Below are 23,472 nucleotides of genomic sequence, written 5' to 3'. Positions count from 1 at the left end.
CTCTCTCTCTCTCTCTCTCTCTCTCTCTCTCTCTCTCTCCTTTCTCTAAAATCAATAAATAAAATCTTTAGAAATTCAGTGCAGTGGTGTGCATATGCAGTGACTCCAGCAGCAAGCTGGGCAGCCCTTTCTATGCAGTGCATCAGAAATATAGGACATGTGCATTTTATTGCTATGCCTTTGGAATAATTGGCTTCCACATATTGGTGGCAGGATAGGAAAAAGCCAGAAGGTTAAACATCAGTTCTTTAATGTTTCAGACCAGAACTGTCATAAGTCACTTGCACTCAGAGCCCAGCATGACCCTGCCCAATTCTAAAAAGGCTAGAGCATTTGAAGAACCAGTGCTGTGCCTCCATTATTCCTCCTCTGGGCCACATGAGATCCCCAAAAGACATATTTATCCCCACTTTCCAGAAGAGGAATAGAGATAAAAAGGCTAAGTAAATTACCCAATGTATAAAAGCTACAAGAAACTAAGAGTCAGTATTTTAACCCAGATTTCAATCTCTAAAATGAAAGCTCCTTCATGAATTGCACCCCCTTCCAAGGATATATATACAGTGTCCTTAATCCATAAGAAAATCCCTAAGACAGATATTAGGCATTAGCACCATTTTGACTATTCTAGGCTTTGGAATTGTTTAATAGGCTAATTAAAAATCAGATTCATGAGTCCTAACCCAGATGTGGAAAAAAAAATTGAGTGGCAGACCATAAATGCACACCCAGTGTTTCTGATACTTACTATCGTTAGAGAATCACTGCTCTTCAGTGTAAGGAGAGTGCCAGGAATACGATTGTAGCATCTCTTCCGTGCATGCACTACAGACAGGTGCACACCTGAGGGTCAAGGCTGGGACTCCCACCAGGAACACTCACCAGAATCACTGAGCAGTTGCTAAAACCACACGTATGGACTCCACCCAGAGAGAAGCTGAATTCAGTTGTGTGTGTTTCTTTAATGTTTCTCCAGTTGTTTAAATATATAGTCCTGAATGAAACTACTGAAGTAAAGGTTCTTAAGTTAAGAAAAGAGGTTGAGGGTCTATGCAAGAGTTATCTATGTGGACGAAAGACAGACACCATTTATTGTAGAGATTAGAAGCACCAGCAAAGAAATAAGCTCTATAGTATTTCAGTAGGGTTACTTACACAGCACCCCATCATCCTCATCTGTTAAATTGGTTGATAATCATGTAAAACTTATATGGTTCTTGCAATTATTGAATAAGGCAGGCAAATAATTAAGCACAATGCCTAGCAGCAGGTGTTTAATAAATATTAGCTATTGATTTATCGCTATTATTACTGATAGAATAAATTAGATAAAATGGCAGGCATGAAAAAAAAATCCTTAAAACCATAGCCTCTGAGTAGCAATTAAAAGCAAGCAATTTGGAATCAGAAGATCTGGGTTTAAATATGCACTGCTTACAAAAATTAGGGGATATTTCAAAATGAATATGAAGCAATAAAAAAAATGAAGCATTTGATTTTTTTTTTATTAAACAAGAATATCAGGAAAAAAAAGAATATCAGGAAAGCAAACAACAAGTTAAAGAAAGTTGTTCAATTATGCAACTGAGATGCAAAACCAACTTTATTTCATGGTGAAAATGCACTGGAGTAGCTGCACGTTCCCTGGCCCCCTAACTTTTGTGAGCAGTAAGTTCCACTATCAATAATACCTCGGGCAATTTTTATAAAAACAGTTTTTGCCACTATTTTCTCATCTGGAAAGAATAATTAAGAAAGGAAAAAATGGATATTACCTGTAAAATATTTAGAATAGTGTCTAACACATTGTCAGTCTTTAATACATTACCAATATAATTATGAGGCTTTTTAACTCATTCAGTAGTAATTCCTCACAAACCCGTGTCAGGTGGATCAGAACATGAAGTCCATGCAAATACACTGACTTTCCTGGACCATTCAAGCATAGTTCCTCTGCTGTGAAGACATCCTATTAGCATAGAGCATGTTTTCTTTTGTTCTATGAGCATAGACTGAAACTCAAGAGACTGACAAAGTTCAAGCCTGTCACCAAGTATCAAACTGTGTGTCATTGGCCAAGTTATGCAGTTTTTGAGCTGAATTGAAAAGGTGAGTGGCATCTAAAAGAATGGGGATTATTATATAGATAAAAACCTGAGGAAGTTTGTTTTTTGCCAAAAAAATCAATACAAGTCTATAATAAAAATATGGACATGAGCTGATGAAAATGTATCCAGCACGTTGTGGGACAGTAATCAATCTCCATAACTACCAGCATTTGGTATAAATCTGAGTTTAAATAACTGTCAGATTTACTGTCATCTAAAACACTTGGTAAGGTTTTGTATTTTTAGCCTCTAAAGTCTTGATTAATATAAAATTATTATATTGCATTGTGTTATCGATTTCTGTGTTCCTCCCAAATAGTCATTCATTTCTAGGCCTGGTGGAAATGCCCAGAAACCATATAGTCAGAGTCATTCATCAGAAAATCAGTTCAGTGGAATCAAAGCAATCTCCTTAAAGGAATTTTTATAGTCAAGAATGGTTCTGATTAATAAAACACAAATTCACATGAAACACCATTGTGATAAAATAATCTACAAAGCTCTACAGCTCTAGTTAGGTATATACATGACAGTCTCTATGATCATGTATGACAGAAATGTCTACTATATTTTCTTCAGCTTACCTCATCACAGCTGCTCCTTTGCAGGAGAGGAAATTCAGGTTTGTGCTGACTTTTATTAATCTCATTTGTAGAGCAATTCTCCCCTTTGGGTTCATCTGGATTAACTTCCTTTAAAAACTGATGGGCAACATCTAATACATTGGATACTATTTGAGGTTTTACCTATTTAAAAAAAATTTTTTTACTAAATAAGCCTAATATATAATATAAGCCTGAGTAATTTAGCTATATCAAATCATATTTTCATTATTCTATGACTACTAACTTCAATGCATTTTATTTAATATTTAAAAATACAAATTGACATTTATATCAACAAATGAAACAGTGACAACTGCCAATTTTATGAGGGGCTAGTTTGGGCTCATATTATTTTAAGTATCTTTAAAACATGTTACTTAATCCTACAGTCAACTCTAAAGCATACATATTTTACTTCTGTTTCAGGGACACCAAAATAAAAGTGTTTAGCTAACTTCCTTGGTCAAATGGCTAGTGAGTGGCAATCACGAAAAGTAACCCGAGGTGTATATGATTCTAATGACTCATAGCCCTTCCACTAGGTCAACCTCCAGAAAATAGATGTGTTAATTTATGCACACCATGGCTAAAGAACTAAATATAGCTAATCCTAAAAAAGCATCAATATGTGTTCCATGGTAATAAAACAGCTTTAGACAGTATTAACTATTCAAAACTGCAGAAAAGAAAGTGTGTCTATGTTTAGTTCCATAATGCGCTCTTGCTAGTTTCTCCTCACCTCATGTTGTGCCTTTGCTCAGGAGTTTCAGTTACCAGGTAGGCCCTCCACCCTCCCCTATTTTCTTTGCCTTGGCGAACTTCTGCTTCTGAATTTGTTCCAAGTTACTTCCACATCCAAGAAACTTTCCCACCATCCCTTCCCCAGCTGTGTGAGGAGCCCATTCTTTGTACACTCTTCCTACTCTACATAGATCTCCACCAACCTCTGCAATATTCATTTTACATCATCTTTTGGTTCTATTTATCCCCTGATACCATATAAACTCACAAATTAAAAACATCTTGTTCTCTTAAATATCTGTATGGCTACCACTATGCTTGTAAAATAACACATGGTAAAAAATAAGGTGTGGGGGGAGGATGCAAAAGGACTCCAGAATTAGAATAAATGATTGAGAAACATAATTCAGAAAAACATCTCCCTGGGCCTTCTTCATAGAGGCCGAACAGGAACAGGCAGATCTCAGGAGGGCCCTATTCTCTGAGGGGTCTCCTATCAGAACTACCCTGGTCTGCCCAAGCCAACTGCGGGATTCTGAATGTCACCTGAGCTTGACCCAAACAGAGTCTAGGGAGAAATGGAGGCCCTTCAGGGGCTCTCTGAGAACCTGGCATTAAGAACAAAAGCAATAGGTCTTACTTCTCAGCAAACGTCCTCACAGAGGGAAACTCAGGAAGGGATCAGAAATAATTATTATATTGTACTATCCCAGGAGTCGGGAACATTTTTGGCTGAGAGAGCCATGAATGCCACATATTTTAAAATGTAATTCCATGAGAGCTATACAATATGTTTACACTAAATACAAGTAAATGTATGCATTTTATGTAAGACCAACACTTTTAAAGTACAATAAGTCTCTGAATTCTTTTTAATAATGTTGTTATGCTATTGCTAACCAATGATGAATAAAGTACTTCTTACCATTAATGCGACTTTTGGTGCTGCATGGTTTTGCTGATGGCTTTGTAGTCTGGTTGATACATGTGAGGTTAAGCTTCATGCAGGCGTTGAGACTTCCATCCATTAAACGTGATCGTAGGTTGGTCTTAACGTTCTTTAGATGTGAGAAAGACTGCTCACATGCATACGTAGAGCCAAACATTGTCAGTACAGCAATACTCACACGCTGCAGTGTGTGGTATGTGAGGGAAGCACGTTCCAAGTTTTGACAATCAGCTGGTCTGCGGTTTGAAGTTTTTTCATTTCTCCCCACTTGTGTTTGCTCGCCAACTCTGCTTGCTGTAGTGCAAGTCTTTCCAGATCTTCATTCAGTGACTTGAACTTATTCACCCACATGTCTGAGGCCTTCAGGTCAGCAGCTTGTAGCTCAAAATCTCTGATGGAGACACCAAGGATATAACTCAGGTCAGCGCTGTCCACTGCACACTCGTGTGGATGGGTGATGAACTTAAAAAGACGAGTGTGCTCACAAAATTCTCCAAAGCGTGCTTTGAATGACTGCAGGAGATTAGATGTGAAGGCCGCTAGCTACTGGAGATCAAGATGTTGAGCAGGGTCACTTGCTGTGCATGCATCTTTAAACTCTCCCAGTTTTTCAAAGTTTAGTAAATGACTTTTTCAATGTCAGCGATTAAGAGTTCCAGAATATTTTCAAATGCAAACGCTGCTTGTTGAAGGGATAAGACTGTATTTCCAACACCTTGCATTTTCACATTGAGCTGGTTCAGATGTTCAGTCATGTCGACCAGATAGTAGAACTTCAAGAGCCACTCAGTGTTAGCTAACTCAGGATGCTCGATGTTTTTCATTTCAAGAAAAGTCTGGATTTCGCTCAGACAAGCCACTAAATGGCTGAGCACCTTCCCTCTTGAAAATCAATGCACATTGCTGTGCAGAAGCAGACCAGGATAATTATTCCCAACTTTATCCAGCAGTGTTTTAAGCTGGCGATCATTTAAAGCTTGAGCAACAGTAAAGTTGACCACCCGAATGACCAGTGACATCACCTCATCCAGCTAGCTGCTCACCACACATCTGAGCACAAAGCACCTCCTGATATAGGATGCAGTGAAAACAGGATGGGTCTCTTTTCATGTTCACGAAGAAGCACTATGAATCCTCGGTTTTTCCCCACCATGCACGGAGCACCATCAGTACACACCGAAATAAATTTACCCATCATTAGATTTTTTTCTTTAGCGAACTCAGTGAAAGACTTGAATAAATCCTCCCCTCTTGTTGTCTTTCATAGGCAAAACAGCAAGACTTTCCTCACGTAGTGTGTCACCTACAGCATATCTTGCAATCATGCTGAACTGGGATAAATGGCTTGCATCTGTTGACTCATCCAAAGCGAGAGAAAAGAATGGTGCTGCATTTATGTCCTTCACTTGTGTTGCCTCAATTTGATTTGCCATCATGATGGTAAGATCGTGAACAGTTCTTGCCGACAGAGGTATGTCTTTTATTCATCTGATTATCTTGTCTTTATCCGAAACGTCGTCAAAAAGTTCACTGGCAACATCAAGAATGAATGTTTTGGCATACTCCCCATCTGTGAATGGCTTTCCATTTCTCACAATTGCTAAAGCACCAGCAAAGCTAGCCGAATTCCAGTCACCTTGTTGGGTCCAAACACGGAGTTGCTGCTGACCAGCTTGCACTCTGCACAGTAACTCTTGTCATGCTATCTTCTTGCTGTCCCCTGCTGGATATTTTGATGCAAATGTAGTATGGCCTGTGTTGAAGTGCCGCTTAATATTTGACCATTTCACGAATGCAATTTTATCATTGCATATTAGACACACTGCAGAACCTGCACACAAAGACGAATTCCTCTGTCCATTCCTGCTGAAAAGTACGATACTCCTCATCTTTTTTTCTTTTAGCCATCTTCTTCATCAAAAGGGTTTCTGCAATTAGCTAGCTGACTACTTGATTAAAAGGAGGGAAGTTTACTTCCTGACCTCACAACAACCGTGTACATTACGCATTATCCAATAAAAATTTGGTGTTGTCCCAGAGGACAGCTGTGATTGGCTCCAGCCACCCACAACCATGAATATGAGCGGTAGGAAATGAATGGATTGTAATACATGAGAATGTTTTATATTTTTAACATTATTTTTTTATTAAAGATTTGTCTGCAATCCAGATGCAGTCATCAAAAGAGCCACATCTGGCTCACGAGCCATTCGTTCCTAACCCCTGTACTATCCCATAGAAATATTTTTATTTTAAAATTTTAATCTAGTTACTATTTAAATAGATAAGATTACATGGAAACTTTCCAATATAACCTTCTGTAAATTTGTTAAGATTCAATCTGGTTCCAGAGTAAATAAATCAGTGAACATCAAATAAATAGCTTTATTTCACTATTACACTAAATTAATAAGTGATATTTAAAAATTACTAATGTGACCTATACATATATATTTCTGTGCATATACAAATCATGGTGCCTGCTTTAAATTTGCCAATGATCTATAAAAAAGCCTATTTAGAACTATGCAGTTCTTTTTAAAAAAGAATTTTATAATTATAGTATATTATCATGCATATTCTTTATACTGTGCATTAGATCTCTATGGCTTATTTACTACTTGTACTTAATACTGCTGAACTGTACACTTAAAAATAATTAAGATGAGAACATTCATATTATTTGTTCTTTACCATAATTTATAAATTATGAGCACACAAAAATGATGGGTGCATTTTATTGTTAATAAATTGAAGTTAATACAGTTGTTTTAATAAGAGATAAAGGAAAAGAAGAAAAAAAATGCAGGCCAATGGTAATGCTGTATTTTTCCAGCAATACCTGCATTTTAGCAAATATTTTTTAAACAGAATAATCCAATCCAAGCCTGATTTTAAAGAACTAAGAAAATAAAGCCTTTATATTCTAGAATAAAGATCTGTTGATTTTGAAGGTGGTTTAATAGGCAATTTTTATTTTATCAAATATCAAAACCAATGGTATTAATTTTATATAAAATTTTCATGATAGAATTACCATTCAAGTACATGATTGTTTATTTCTGTCTTAAAATGAATCTTGCTATCAATGTATACAATAATTTTAATAACATCTTTAGGTAGCATTTTAAATAACTGAAATGGCCTAAAAATGACTTTTCCAACATTATATATACTACTGAAAATATAATAAATATTATGAATAACTGATACAATAGAATGCTACTATCTAAATGTCTTCAAGTTCTGTTAATTCAGGATAAAGTACCAATTTCCTAGAAAATCATATATTTAAATATTACTTTCCTCAGTTTTAAAGGTGTATATGTATATTTTATTTTTCTTATCCTTAAGATAATCATCCCAGGAAAGTAAAATATATTTTGACCCCTATTACACTGACAAGGAGATACAAGCTCACTAAGCTTAGGTCAAAGCCAATAGATGTCAGGGCTGTTGTAGAACCAAGGTTTTCATTCTTATAGCCAAATTCTTTTCCTTACTTAATTACTTTAACACCAAATGTGCTTTGCTTATGCTTTTTTTGACACTAAAATAATTTTTTTTTGTTTTTACTTTGTTTATTTTCATATCTGAGCAAGCACTAGCAAATTGAGGGGAGGAATAGAGAAAATTATATCCACAGTAACAACAAAAAGAATAAAATACTTAGAAAAACATTTAACAAAAAAGTATGAGCTTAACACTAAAAACTACAAAATGATAAGAGAATTAAATAAGCACTAAAAAAATGGAATAAAAATCATGTCCATAGAATAAAATACTCAATATTTTTATAATGGCAATTTTCTCCAACTGAAATATACAAAATTTTTTATCAAAAATTCCATCAGGATTTATCTTTGTAACAATGAACAAGCTTATCCTATTATGTATATGGACATAAAATATCATCTCAATCATTAGGATGGCTACTGTCAAAGAAACAGAAGCTAACAAATATTGGTGGGAATGTAGAGTAAGCCTTGTCCCCTATTAATGGGAATTTAAAATGGTTCCGTTGCAGTAAATAATTGAGGCTCTTCAAAAAATTAAATATAAAATTACCATTCTGGCAATTCCACTTCTGGGTATGTTATAAAGAGTTGAAATCTGTCCCTCAAAGAGATATTTGCATAGTCATGTTCATAGCAGCATTATTTACAATAGCCAAGTGGGATAAGCAACCCAACTGCCATCAATGGATAAACAGATAACAAGTGGTATATAGATACAATGAAACATTATTTAACCTTAAAAAAGAAAAAAACTGGCAAATACCACAACATAAATGAATCTTTAGAAAGTTATGCTAAGTAAAATAATCCAGTCATCAAAGATAAATATTATATAATTCCACTTATATTAAGTATGTAGAGTAGTCAAATTTGTAGAAACAAAGTAGAATCTTATTTAATGGGTTTCAGTTTTCCAAGATAAAATTCTGGAGATTAATTTTACAATAATGTAAACATATTGAACCATGTACTTTAAAATGATTGTTGCACACTTTTGTAAATTTACTTTAAAAAATGTCTGTCTGCTGAGTCTTGGTTCATTGGACAAGATGTGAGAACTTAGTCCAGATTGATTTCAGGAGAATTTAGATTTGGAATCAAGAAGGCAACATTTGGTCTGTCTGTCAATGATCCTCACTTACGTATATTCATAATTTGTTATTTATAAGAAAAAGAATAAAGTAGATACACAGAACAAAGTAGATAAAGTTGAAAGTGAAGGTGTTTCCCTGGCTCTCAACAGCTTTCCAACTTCCAGTCCTGGTTCTTACAATGACACTGCCATATCATCCATGCTCCCTTATAACACATCTGTGAGGCCTTCAGCAAAAAGAAAAAATTCTCTTTCGCTCAAGCTAGTGTAGAGATTTAACTAATATGAGGATCAGTGCTTCCTGACTGTGGCAATGAGATTTGAGAATGTGGGGAACTGTTATAGTTTGCACAACCATTGGAGAGCATATTGGCATTTAATGAGTGATAACCATTTTTAATAAATATTCTGAAATGAGATGGAACATGTTAAGAAAAAAAAGTTCCTGCCTAAAACACTAAGAGCATTCCCACAGAGAAATACATAAATGTATCCTTATATTAGCAACATTTTAAAAATTATAGAAACACCGTGAAATTAATTGTAAAGCCACCAATTATAAAAAGTAAGAAATAGAAGTTCCTTCTAATTCATGAATAAATAGTACTTTCCAAGGGTAACCATTACTAATAGTTTGGTATATATCTCTGAAGCCTTTTGTTTCTGCTTAGAAAAACCCAACTAGATTTGCAACACAAAACAACTTATCTTTCACTTGATAGTATAAATATTATCATTTTAAGTAATAAGTAGCCAGTGAACAAGAATGTGAAGATTATTGCTATAAAATATTTAAAACAGGTAATATATTAAGTATTATAACACTGTACCATATCTATTAAAAATATTTTAAAAATTTTAAACTTCTAAATAGGAAAATTTACATATAGTAGTACTAAAAGGTATCAACAGGGGGCAGAGGGACTCAAAATGATTAGAGTTACCCGTGCAACTATTCTATATGCTAAAAATGTTTAAAAACCAACCCAAACAGCTGTCGGAGAACACAGTAAATCTGGGATTTTACTACAGAATAGAAACTTAAACAAAAGCCAAAGAATGTGATTTACTGCCAGCATTTCCAGATTCCCCCGCATCCTTCCCTGCACTGTGCAGAGGTTGGATTTCATCTGGTAACCATACTGAAATCTCACCTGAACTTTTTTTCCTTCCTAGAATGATATTATCTTTCAAATTACACTCTAGAAGCATTCATCACTCTGACAATATCATTAATCAGAGTGAAGAGAATTGGTATTTTATCGCATTTTGGAATGGACGGCACCTATAGATGTTCAGGTCCAATAGTGAAAGTGTTGAGAGTGTCAGTACTTCCAAACTCTAACTACGCTCATCATCCTGAGCCCTGGCTAACCAGCAATAATTATTAATGATCATGTTGACACGGCCATGCCTCCTTATGTAATCCAGAAGTTCCAGCTCAAAGAAATTTACATATAATTTAGACCCATGTTACCTCCTAAGTGTGAAAAAAGAAAATGTTGCAATGTTTCTTTTCACGGTGTTAACTTTCATTGATTTACCAATTACAAAATTTTAGGAGAGATTTATTGCAACCACAGCCTTGCATTAGAAACTAAAAATTAATTTCTGCAGGAGAGTTCTGTTATTTTATTTGTATTTACTAAGCAAAAAGATAGAGAGGTAGAGATAGAGATATAAATAAATACACACAGAAGAAAAACTGTGTTATAGCAAAATAAACCATTATGAATTCATTGGCTGCAGCAATTGGTGGGGTTGAATATAGGTGGACTCAGATAGCTTCCAATGATAAAATCATTTTTGGAAGATTAAGTCATGCACTAATAGAATTTTTAAATTTCATATGTATATATAATTCAATTTATTTATTTATTTATTTAGACCCAATTTTTGAGAAAAACCCTCCCCCTCTCATATCGGTAATATTTTTCCAAGTAGAGTTCTGTTTTCTTTGCTACAAATTACCTCATGAGCAACTGTAAATAGAAGTATAATATCAGTAGAACTGTAGAATTTAATTGATTCTTAAATTTTTATTCTCTAGCACAATACTGTTTGGAGGTAATTGGAGGCAAGCTGTCTCACAATTAAAGGCAAAACCTTAACAATATATGAAGATCTGAAGAAAAAAGTTGAAAATTTATACAAACGTGTCCCCTTAGCACAAGTACTAACTGTTTAATGGCTTTAAAAACTATACACCCCACTAAGTTAAGCTATCTGGAAAAATATGAGTCTATATAAAGAAACTATAAATATAAAGGTTCTCTCCTGATTTTAAACAACAGATTAATATAGAAAGCAAGAGTTTGATTGAGATTTTTCATTTTGATGCCAATGATCTGTTAGAAGTGAACTGCTTTCAGGATTCACATCACAGAAGAGGAAGCACAAGTCCTCAAGGCACGTTACCTAGACTTAATTTTTCCTGAAGTCTGGTTAGTTAGTTAGTGGGAAATTTCCCAGAAATCATATCTTCAGTATACGTGTACTTCTACCATAATACAATATACAAATTTATATCATTTTATGGCAGAAACATAGGTACACTGAAGAATTGTGCCTTAATCTATAGCAAAGTAAATTTACTAAAAGTTATCAAACATTTGCTGAGGTTATATTTATTCAAAGAAACCTCTACACATATTTTGCCTCTATTCGTACATTGCACTGAACACATTGCATAATGACAGTATAAGGATCCTGTTATCTAAAATCAACAATAACAAATCAGACTAAATCTCTCAGTTGGAAACCACATAGAAAAGAAGGTATACTATCTATAACAAGCAGATAAATTCCTCAAATTAACAAAGATCTATGACAAGATACAATAACCCCATTAAATTTTCACTTAGTAAAACTATCTTTGCAGGGGAAGAAAGATGGAGACAAGATAGGCGGATGTTCCAATTGCCACCTCCCAGGACCAAATTGGATTACAACTTAATTTAAGAACAATCATCTTGCAAAACCAACTTTGGACTAAACGAAGAGGAATCTAAAACCAAGGATCACAGAAGAAGCCACACTGAGACTGGTAGGAAAAGCGGAGATGCGGAAAGGGCTACCCCGCTCCCAGGAGCGAGCGGCAGCTGAGGCTCCAGAGGAACTCTCACTGCAGGGAGGGTCATCCTCAGAGCTTTGGGTCCTCAGCCCCAGGCCCAGAGCCCCAGCCTAGAGCCCCACATCTTAAAAGAGGCATCCAAACAGCATTTAGCTGTGAAAAGAGCTGGGTTTCTGTCTGCGAGAAAGAGACACAGCTCTCAGACATAGACTCCGTTTTAAAGAGCCTGCGTGGAAAACCTCGTTCACAGCCACTTACCTGGGGCTCTGATGGGGGAGACCTGATAGGACCGGAGTTGTAGAAGCAGATTGTAAAGTTGGAGGACCAGGGAGATACACTGGAGGAGGATGGCCACCAGAAAAACTTTTGCTGAATACTGCAATCACCATCTTTCTTGGGTGGAGCAGTCCCCTCTAAGCGCATCAGTTTGGGGAAAAGCAACTGCTCCACCATTGGGAATCTCTCCTGCCCATCATGGAGATGGGTTGTTCTGAGAGGACAGGAAACAGGGGGTGCATCAGTGACTCAGTTTTCTGGTGTTGAGACCAGAGCTCCCTCCACACTCTCCCCAATATATAACTGCTGCTTACACCTTACAAGAGACTGAGTTGAAACTGTGGAAAGACCACACCTCTGGGTCTCGGAGACCAAATTCAACAGACTCCTGGGGTCACACCCTACTGTGATCTGTAAAAAAAGTCTGCACAGGGAGATGACGTCAGAGTAATGGCGGGGTAGGAAGCGATACCGATAAATCTCCCCCAAAACTCAACGAGATCTTCAACCAGAAACAGAAAAACCTATACTTGGAGCCTCCAGATGCTTCGCAATACACCCAAAGGTATGGTCAAGTGAAAAATTGGCTAAATATATAACCAAACCCCGAAGGAAATAGGGAGTAAGAAATGCTCCGCCTTCCTCACCAACCTAAACAGGGCGGCTTTCTCTGGTAACTGTGAATATAGAAACTGAGGCGGGCAAAGGGGGTGAATAGATCCAGGCCGCGGCACAAACGGCCGAACCAGGCTGTGGCACGGAGATCCAAGCCGAGGAAAAACTGATCCTGTGGCAACCCGGGCAATACAAGCTAACACTCGCGCCAAACCCAAACAAAGAAAGACAAGCGGGGCAGCCATTTTACCCCATCTCCTGGTCAGCGTGCGCGCAGTTAGTGGGCGAGAGATTTCTTCCTAGGCCCCGAGAGTGGGTGCCCGTGTTGCCCCACGGAGAGGCAGGGTTGGAGGCCTTTCTGTGGGCCGAGAGCAGAGTCTCTGGGCAGCCCCAGCGCCCTGGGAAAGCCACGCACAGGAGGGAGTGAGAACTAATTCCAACGGTGGAGATTTTCCGTGCCGGAGGGGGTTTCACTCAGAGGGAAACGCGGCCAGCCTCATATCCTGGTTTGCGCGCGCAGATAGTGAATGGGAGATTCCTCCGAGTGCCTCGGCAGTGCGCGCCCGTGTTATCGCACAGAGGGGCAGAGTCAGTGGCCTTTGTGTGGCCCAAAGCGGAATCTCGGGCCGCCCCAGCGCCTTGCAAAAGCCGCGCACGGGACGGAGCGAGACTCAATTCCAACGCTGCAACTTTTCCCTGCGGTTGGGGGTTTCACTCAGAGCGTGAGACCGCTGGCCGGATATCCTGGTCTGTGCGCACACAGACAGTGAGTGAGAGTTTCCTCCAAGCGCCCCGGAAGTGGCGCCCACCTGTGTTACCAGAGTGGCAGAGCCAGAGGTCTTTGAGTGGGCGGAAAGCCCGCCTGATTATGCTAGCAGCTCTGACTGACTGAGCCTTACCAGAGCCCTGTGCTGAGTGGAAACAGAGTGGGGAGTTGCCAGCTCTTTGAGCCTCTTACTATCCAGGCAGAGGCAGCAGCAACCCCATAGCTGGATTATCAGGCTACTAATTGAGGAAGGAAAGACTAGGAGAAAGGCTCCAGGAACACGGACTCTCTCACTGTCGGAGCCTATAAATGCTAATGAGCCTCGACTGCCAACGAGACTAAAGCTCAATACATGACATTGCCATAGAGACTTATCAACTGCAAACCTCTACCTGAGCGTGCCAAAGGGGCAGAACCCGGGGTACAGAGTCACCGACCAGGAAGAGGGAGAGAAAAGAAAAAGCAAGAAGATAACCTCTCAAAATCAAGAATAATCTGCAGACTTTATAACCTATCCCATTTTATTATATTTGTTCGTTTGTTTCTCTTATCTTCATTCTTGATACTTTTTTTCCTCCTCCAATTTGGCCGATTAACTCTCTGCCGGTCTTACTCTCTCCTCTCCTTGAACTACACTACCCATAAGTGTTACATCTCCCATTATCTTTTCTCTTCTCTTCCTTTCTCTCTATGAGGGTTGCACTCCAAAACCCTTAACTCTCTCTCTCTCTCCTCTCTTTTTTCTTCTTTTAGTGGTTCCCTCTTTTTTTCTCTCTCTTTCTTTCTTTTCTCGCTCTATATTAGTTTCTTCCTTTCTCCTTTACATCTCCTCTCATTAAAACCTCAATAACAAACAAATTATCTTATCTGGGACTCAAACTTATGTTTGTGGCATTTTGGGGGGTTTTTACTTCACCTTTTTAACTCACTAGCAGTGCTCCCATCCCTGGCTCTCCATATTATCTAGTTCTTGTTCCACTAAATACAATAGTAATTTTTTAATTTGTCCCCCCATTTTTCCGTTTTCCTCTTATTCCTCTCATCATAACTCTTAGACAACCAACACCTAAAAGCAAATCATTTTATTCTTGACCCAAATGTTTTCCTTATTTGCTTTTCTGGGTCCATAGGCTCTTTTTTTTTCTTTTTTCTTTTTTTTTTTTTTTTTTTTTTTTTTGCCCCTTTATTACTTTTCCCCAATTCAGGCCCTGCATCACAGGCATTGTTTGTTATAATTCACAGTTCAACACAAGATTTTCTCAAGAAAGAGGGGAGAGGAGAGGAGAGGAAAAAAGGAGTGGGGGAATAATTTCCTTTTTTTAAAATTTTTATTTTATTTTTCTTTATTTCATTATTAATTTTTTTTAAAAAAAAACAACTCTTTTCGATTTTTTATTTTTTTATTATTTTTTTTAACTTTTTATTCTTTATTAAATCTCATTAATACTATCAACAAAACCACCCTCAGATGCCATTAAGGAAGAGAAAATCGAATATCATGGATACAAAAGAAAGAGAGGTAACACAGCTAGATAAGGAAAAATCTATGGAGAAAAAATTTAATATATTGGAAACCTTGGAGCTAAATGACAGAGAATTCAAGATAGAAATCCTAAAAATCCTCCGAGATATACAAGAAAACACAGAAAGGCAATTTAGGGACCTCAGAAAACAACTCAATGAACACAAAGAATATATTTCCAAGGAAATTGAAACTATAAAAACAAATCAAACAGAGATGAAAAACTCAATTCACGAGCTGAAAAATGAAGTAACAAGCTTAGCTAATAGAACAGGTCAGACAGAAAAGAGGATTAGTGAAGTAGAAGACAAGCAACTTGAGGCACAACAGAGAGAAGAAGAAAGAGACTTAAAAATTTAAAAAAATGAGATAGCCCTACAAGAATTATCTGACTCCATCAAAAAGAATAACATAAGAATAATAGGTATATCAGAGGGAGAAGAGAGAGAAAATGGAATGGAGAACATACTCAAACAAATAATAGATGAGAACTTCCCAAGCCTGTGGAAATAACTAAAGCCTCAAGTTCAAGAAGCAAACAGAACTCCGAGTTTTCTTAACCCCAACAAACCTACTCCAAGGCATATCATAATGAAATTGACACAAACCAACAGCAAAGAAAAAATTCTCAAGGCAGCCAGGGAAAAGAAGAATACAACATATAAAGGAAGGCCCATTAGATTATCATCCGATTTCTCAGCAGAAACTCTACAAGCTAGAAGAGAGTGGATCCCAATATTTAAAGTCCTGAAAGAGAGGAACTTTCAGCCACGAATACTATACCCATCAAAGCTATCCTTCAAATATGAAGGAGAAATAAAAACATTCACAGATACAGAAAAGATGAGGGAATTTATCATCAGAAAACCCCCACTCCAGGAATTACTAAAGGGGGTTCTCCAATCAGATACAAAGAATAAAAAAAAACAGAGCCACAAGTAAAAGCTCCAAGAAGAACACAATAAAACCAAATTTAAACTGTGACAACAAAAAGAAAGAGGAGGAGAAGATGGAGATTAACAGTAGCAAAGGACGATGGAGTGCAAAAGTACTCACAAAATAGTTCGCTACAATGAACAGGGTAGGGACCCTTTTCATTACTCAAAGGTAACCACCATTGAAAAAACCACCACAGAAGCACATGAGATAAAAAAGATAGCAACAGAGGAAAGATGTATGGAATACAACCAAATAAAAACAAAAGATAGAAAAACGAAAGAGAAGGATCAAACAAGACACAAAACTAACAGAAAGCAATCTATAAAATGGCAATAGGGAACTCACAAGTGTAAATAATTACACTAAATGTAAATGGATTAAACTCACCAATAAAAAGGCACAGAGTAGCAGAATGGATTAAAAAAGAAAATCCAACTGTATGCTGCCTACAGGAAACTCATCTAAGTAACAAGGATAAAAACAAATTCAAAGTGAAAGGCTGGAAAACAATACTCCAATCAAATAATATCCAAAAAAAAAGCTGGTGTAGCAATACTCATATCGGATAATGCTGACTACAAGACAGGAAAAGTACTCAGAGACAAAAATGGCCATTTCATAATGGCTAAGGGGACACTGAATCAAGAAGACATAACAATTCTTAATATATATGCACCAAACCAAGGAGCACCAAAATATATTAGACAGCTACTTATTGATCTTAAAACAAAAACTGACAAAAACACAATCATACTTGGAGACCTCAATACACCGCTGACGGCTCTAGATCGGTCATCCAAACAGAGAATCAACAAAGACATAGTGGCCTTAAACAAAACACTAGAGCACCTGGATATGATAGACATCTACAGGACATTTCATCCCAAAGTGACTGAGTATACATTTTTCTCCAGTGTACATGGATCATTCTCAAGAATTGACCATATGTTGGGCCACAAAAACAACATCAGCAAATTCAGAAAAATTGAAGTTGTACCAAGCATATTTTCTGATCATAAAGCCTTGAAACTAGAATTCAACTGCAAAAAAGAGGAATAAAATCCCACAAAAATGTGGAAACTAAACAACATACTTTTAAAAAATGAATGGGTCAAAGAAGAAATGAGTGCAGAGATCAAAAGATATATACAGACTAATGAAAATGACAATACGACATATCAGAATCTATGGGATGCAGCAAAAGCAGTGATAAGAGGGAAGTTCATATCACTTCAGGCATATATGAACAAACAAGAAAGAGCCCAAGTGAACCACTTAACTTCCCACATTAAGGAACTAGAAAAAGAAGAACAAAGAAAACCCAAAACCAGCCGAAGAAAGGAGATAATAAAAATCAGAGCAGAAATAAATGAATTAGAGAACAGAAAAACTATAGAAAAAATTAATAGAACAAGGAGCTGGTTCTTTGAAAAGATCAACAAAATTGACAAACCCTTGGCAAGACTTACCAAGGAAAAAAGAGAAAGAACTCATATAAACAAAATCCAAAATGAAAGAGGAGAAATCATTACGGACACCGTAGATATACAAAGAATTATTGTAGAATACTATGAAAAACTTTATGCCACTAAATTCAACAACCTAGACGAAATGGATAAATTCCTAGAACAATACAACCTTCCTAGACTGAGTCCACAAGAAGCAGAAAGCCTAAACAGACCTATCAGTAGAGAAGAAATAGAAAAAACCATTAAAAACCTCCCCAAAAATAAAAGTCCAGGCCCTGATGGGTATACCAGCGAATTTTATCAAACATTCAAAGAAGACTTGGTTCCTATTCTACTGAAAGTCTTCCAAAATATTGAAGAAGAAGCAATACTTCCAAACACATTTTATGAGGCCAACATAACCCTCATACCAAAACCAGGCAAGGATGGCACAAAAAAAGAAAACTACAGACCAATATCTCTAATGAATACAGATGCTAAAATACTAAACAAAATACTAGCAAATCGAATACAACAACATATTAAAAAAATAATACATCATGATCAAGTGGGATTCATCCCAGAATCTCAAGGATGGTTCAACATACGTAAAACGGTTAACGTAATACACCATATCAACAAAACAAAGAACAAAAACCACATGATCTTATCAATAGACGCAGAAAAGGCTTTGATAAAATACAACACAATTTTATGTTTAAGACTCTCAACAAAATGGGTATAGAAGGAAAATATCTCAACATGATAAAGGCCATATATGATAAACCATCAGCTAACATCATATTAAATGGCACTAAACTGAAGGCTTTCCCCCTTAAATCAGGAACAAGACAGGGTTGTCCACTCTCTCCACTCTTATTTAATGTGGTACTAGAGGTTCTAGCCAGAGCAATCAGACAAGACAAAGAAATAAAAGGCATCCATATCGGAAAAGAAGAAGTAAAGGTATCACTTTTTGCAGATGATATGATCCTATACATCGAAAACCCCAAAGAATTCACAAAAAGACTACTAGAAACAATAAGCCAATACAGTAAGGTCGCAGGATACAAAAGTCAATAGACTTTCTATATGCTAACAATGAAACAACTGAGAAGGAACTCAAAAGAATAATCCCCTTCACGATTGCAACAAAAAAAATAAAATACTTAGGAATAAACATAACAAAGAATGTAAAGGACTTATATAATGAAAACTATAAATCATTGTTAAGGGAAATCGAAAAAGATATAATGAGATGGAAGAATATACCTTGTTCTTGGTTAGGAAGAATAAATATAATCAAGATGGCTATATTACCCAAAGCAATATACAAATTTAATGCAATTCCCATCAAACTTCCAATGACGTTTTTTAAAGAAATAGAGCAAAAAATCATCAGATTTATATGGAATTATAAAAAACTCCGAATAGCCAAAGCAATCCTAAAGAAAAAGAATGAAGCTGGAGGCATTACAAGACCTGACTTCAAACTATATTATAGGGCCACGACAATCAAAACAGCATGGTATTGGCAGAAAAATAGACACTCAGACCAATGGAACAGAATAGAAAGTCCAGAAATAAAACCACATATATATAGTCAAATAATTTTTGATAAAGGGGCCAAGAACACACAATGGAGAAAAGAAAGCCTCTTCAACAAATGGTGCTGGGAAAACTGGAAAGCCACATGCAAAAGAATGAAACTGGACTACAGTCTCTCCCCCTGTACAAAAATTAACTCAAAATGGATCAAAGATCTAAACATAAGACCTGAAACAATTAAGTACATAGAAGAAGGCATAGGTACTCAACTCATGGACCTGGGTTTTAAAGAGCATTTTATGAATTTGACTCCACAGGCAAGAGAAGTGAAGGCAAAAATTAATGAATGGGACTACATCAGACTAAGAAGTTTTTGCTCAGCAAGAGAAACTGATAACAAAATAAACAGAAAGCCAACTAAATGGGAAATGATATTTTCAAACAACAGCTCAGATAAGGGCCTAATATCCAAAATATACAAAGAACTCATAAAACTCAACAACAAACAAACAAACAATCCAATAAAAAAATGGGAAGAGGATATGAATAGACATTTCTCCCAGGAAGAAATACAAATGGCCAACAGATATATGAAAAGATGCTCATCTTCTTTAGCTATTAGAGAAATGCAAATCAAAACGGCAATGAGATACCACCTCACACCTGTTCGATTAGCTGTTATTAGCAAGACAGGTAATAGTAAATGTTGGAGAGGCTGTGGAGAAAAAGGAACCCTCATACACTGTTGGTGGGAATGTAAAGTAGTACAACCATTATGGAGGAAAGTATGGTGGTTCCTCAAAAAACTGAAAATAGAACTACCTTATGACCCAGCAATCCCTCTACTGGGTATATATCCCAAAAACTCAGAAACATTGATACGTAAAGACACATGCAGCCCCATGTTTATAGCAGCATTGTTCACAGTGGCCAGGACATGGAAACAACCAAAAAGCCCATCAACAGATGACTGGATAAAGAAGATGTGGCACATATACACTATGGAATACTACTCAGCCATAAGAAATGATGACATCGGAACATTTACAGCAAAATGGTGGGATCTTGATAACATGATACGAAGCGAAATAAGTAAGTCAGAAAAAAACAGGAACTGTATTATTCCATACGTAGGTGGGACATAATAGTGAAACTAAGAGACATTGATAAGAGTGTGGTGGTTACGGGGGGGAGGGGGGAATGGGAGAGGGAAAGAGGGTGGGGAGGGGCACAAAGAAAACAAGATAGAAGGTGACAGAGGACAATCTGACTTTGGGTGGTGGGTATGCAACATAATTGAATGACAAGATAACCTGGACTTGTTATCTTTGAATATATGTATCCTGATTTATTGATGTCACCCCATTAAAAAAATAAAATTATTAAAAAGAAAAAAAAAAAAGTCTGCACAGACTGACAAAGGGAGGAGCCACACCACCACCCTTCCTAATCACTGAATTGCTACGGGCTCTAGACTCCAGCAGAAATTTTTTCAGCGGCTGAGCCCAACAAGCAGCCAGAAGACAGAGGCAGCAGGAGGCAGGACTCAGGGAAACTTGGCCACTTTCTCCCAGGAGCAGAGTGGGTAAAAGTCAGCCTATCAGTGCAGCTTGTTATTTCCATGTAAAACTGGGCCCAGCACAGGCAGCCACAACCTCTGAATTGCTTGTAGCTCCAAAAAGGTTGCTGAAGGCGTCACAGGCAGTGTCTCCAACTGGTCTGCAATGGGTTCCTTCTTGGGAGGTCCAGGGCTAGCACATCCAAGGGAAAGCTGCAGAAAACATCAGTTAGGGACCTAACAACCTGTGCTACAGTGGTACCCTAACGAAAAACTCTTCACACCAGGCCCAGCTGAGGCAAATTCCACTCTCTGTGATCAGCAACAGCACAGTGGCTCATGTGCATTGGATAGGGTGGAACTTCACAGTCAGCCAGCCTGAGCAATAGATATTCTGTCCTGTTAGGCTAGATTCCACAGGAGGAAGGGAGAGAGGCTTGGAGCATGGACATTTAAATTGTGGCTCCCTGTGAGTCTATTTTTGGATCTGGTTGAGGGGATTAGCCACCATCAAGAGGGGCAAAGTCAGCCCCAGGAGAGGACTCTCTCGGTCTTCTTCCCTGAGACAAGGGTCTCAAAAGCTGAAAAACTTCTGCAGAGGAGACTGTCAGCCACACTCACTCTGAACCTGCTGCACACCTTGTTGGTGAGAAATAAAATTTGAGTATCCAGCAGATACTGAGGGATCCATCTCTGGAGTAGGGGCCACATTCCCTGTACTGAGTTCCTGCCCAAGAGACCCCTGAAGTAGGGGGGTCCCACAAACATTGTATTCACAACCTTGGCTGCCCTCACCCACCAAGCATGCAACCTGTAGAGGGGTCGGTTGGTTGAGGCCAATCTGAGCCCACATTACAGTCTTACTACAGAGGACTCTGAGAAAACCAGACAGCTGCATAATAAGAGGAGGGGCAGCTGAAAAGTGAAGACAAATCTTACGGAGCTTGGGGTTCTTACGGAGTTGTTCTCATCTCTAGGAGAAAACTGACACTTATACAAAGGTTGGCCCCTCTCATAGTACCCAGACACACAAAACACAGACACAAACAGTGAAAAGTGCAGTAGCTGCAGACTGGTAGCCCACAATGGGCTACAACAACAGCTGATGCCAACCAATGGAGAACCAGAGCCAAAATTACTGGTAGTGGGCAGTCAACTACCTACACAAGCAGCATACCCAAAGGTGGAGTCTATCAGGCACCAGACGCTGTGGAGAATAAATATGCCCAACAGGACAGATATTGCACAGTAATACATATCATCAAGGTTGATCCTTAGAGCCAGTCAGTGTGAAGGGATAATCATACCCAGGTAAAGACCAACTGCATCTAATACATACAAGAAGAGGGAAAATAGTACCCTCAAGAAGCATTACTAGAACAAGGAAAACAAGGGCCTGGAGGACATTACAACCAAGCCCATCTTCTTCATAAGGACCTCACAAAAATTTCAAAGTCAGACCGTACTACCTAATACACAGACAAAATGGGCAAAAAGAGAAATGTGACCCAAATGAATCAACAAGAGAAATCCCCAGAAAAAGAACTGAATGAGATGGAAGTAACCAAAATAACAGATACAGAGTTTAAAACAATGATTTTTATGAAGCTCAAAGATTTTAGAGCAACAATGGATGGACATAATGAGTACCTAAATAAAGAGATAGCAAGCATCAAAAAGGATATTGAAATCATAAAAAAGAACCAGTCAGAAATGACAAACACAATATCAGAAATGAAGATTGCACTAGAAGGAATTAACAGCAAGCTGGATGAAGCAGTGGATTGAATCAGCTATTTAGAAGACAAGATAAATAAAAGCACAGAAGCAGAGCCTCCAAAAGAAAAGAGGCCCAAGAGCTCTGAGAAAATTCTAAGAGAGTTCTGTGACAACATAAAGAGAAACAACATTGGCATCATATGGGTTCTTGAAGGAGAAGAGAACGAACAAGGGATAGAGAACCTGTTTGAAGAAATCATAGCTGAAAATTTCCCTAAATTGATGAAAAAAAAGTCACACAAGTTCAAGAAGCACAAAGAGTTCCATTAGAGAGGAACCCAAGGAGGCCTACAGTAAGACTCATCATAATTAAAGTGCCAAAGTTAAGAGACAAAGAAAGAATAATAAAAGCTGCAGGAAAACAGCAATAAATTACCTAAAGAGGAGCCCCCATAAGGATGACATCTGACTTCTCAACAGAAACACTTGAGGCCAGAAGAGATTAGCAAGAAATATTCAAAGTGTTGCAAAGCAAGAACCTATAACCAAGACTTCTTTATCCAGCAAGGCTATTGTTTAAAATTGAAGGAAAAAAAAAGAAGCTACCCAAACAAAAAAAACCCCAAAACTCAAGGAATTCATTACAACCAATCCAGTGCAAGAAATGTTTAGGGCCCTGCTATAAAAAGAGCAAAGAAAAAAAAATCGAGAAAAAGAGGATTGTAGATTTAAAAAATAAAATAGCAATAAACAACTACATATCAATAACAATCTTAAATGTAAATAGATTAAATACTTCAATCAAAAGACATAGGGTTGCTGCATGGATAAGAAAACAGGACCTGTATATATACTGCCTACAAGAGACACACCTCAGAACAAAAGACACACATGGATTAAAAGTGAAAGGATGAAAAAAAGTATTTCATGCAAATGGAAATGAAATAAAAGCTGGGGTGGCAATACTTGTATCTGAAAAAATAGACTTTAAAAC

The 23,472-nt window shown here is 37.4% G+C and overlaps 1 protein-coding gene across 1 annotated transcript in view; it reads right to left on the bottom strand.

Annotated features, from left to right (window-relative positions):
• Window positions 1–23,472, bottom strand: part of ZBBX (zinc finger B-box domain containing) — a 143,716-nt gene that overhangs the window by 66,396 nt on the left and 53,848 nt on the right. Inside the window, exon 6 of the mRNA XM_066346930.1 lies at window positions 2,693–2,854. Coding sequence (XP_066203027.1) covers window positions 2,693–2,854 — 162 coding nt within the window. The remainder of the gene's footprint in view (window positions 1–2,692; window positions 2,855–23,472) is intronic.

This window comes from Saccopteryx leptura, chromosome 8, assembly GCF_036850995.1.
Source record: "Saccopteryx leptura isolate mSacLep1 chromosome 8, mSacLep1_pri_phased_curated, whole genome shotgun sequence".
Lineage (NCBI taxonomy): Eukaryota > Metazoa > Chordata > Mammalia > Chiroptera > Emballonuridae > Saccopteryx > Saccopteryx leptura.
The sequence above is the reverse complement of the archived record's forward strand: the minus strand, read 5'-3'. Positions and strand labels throughout refer to the sequence as shown.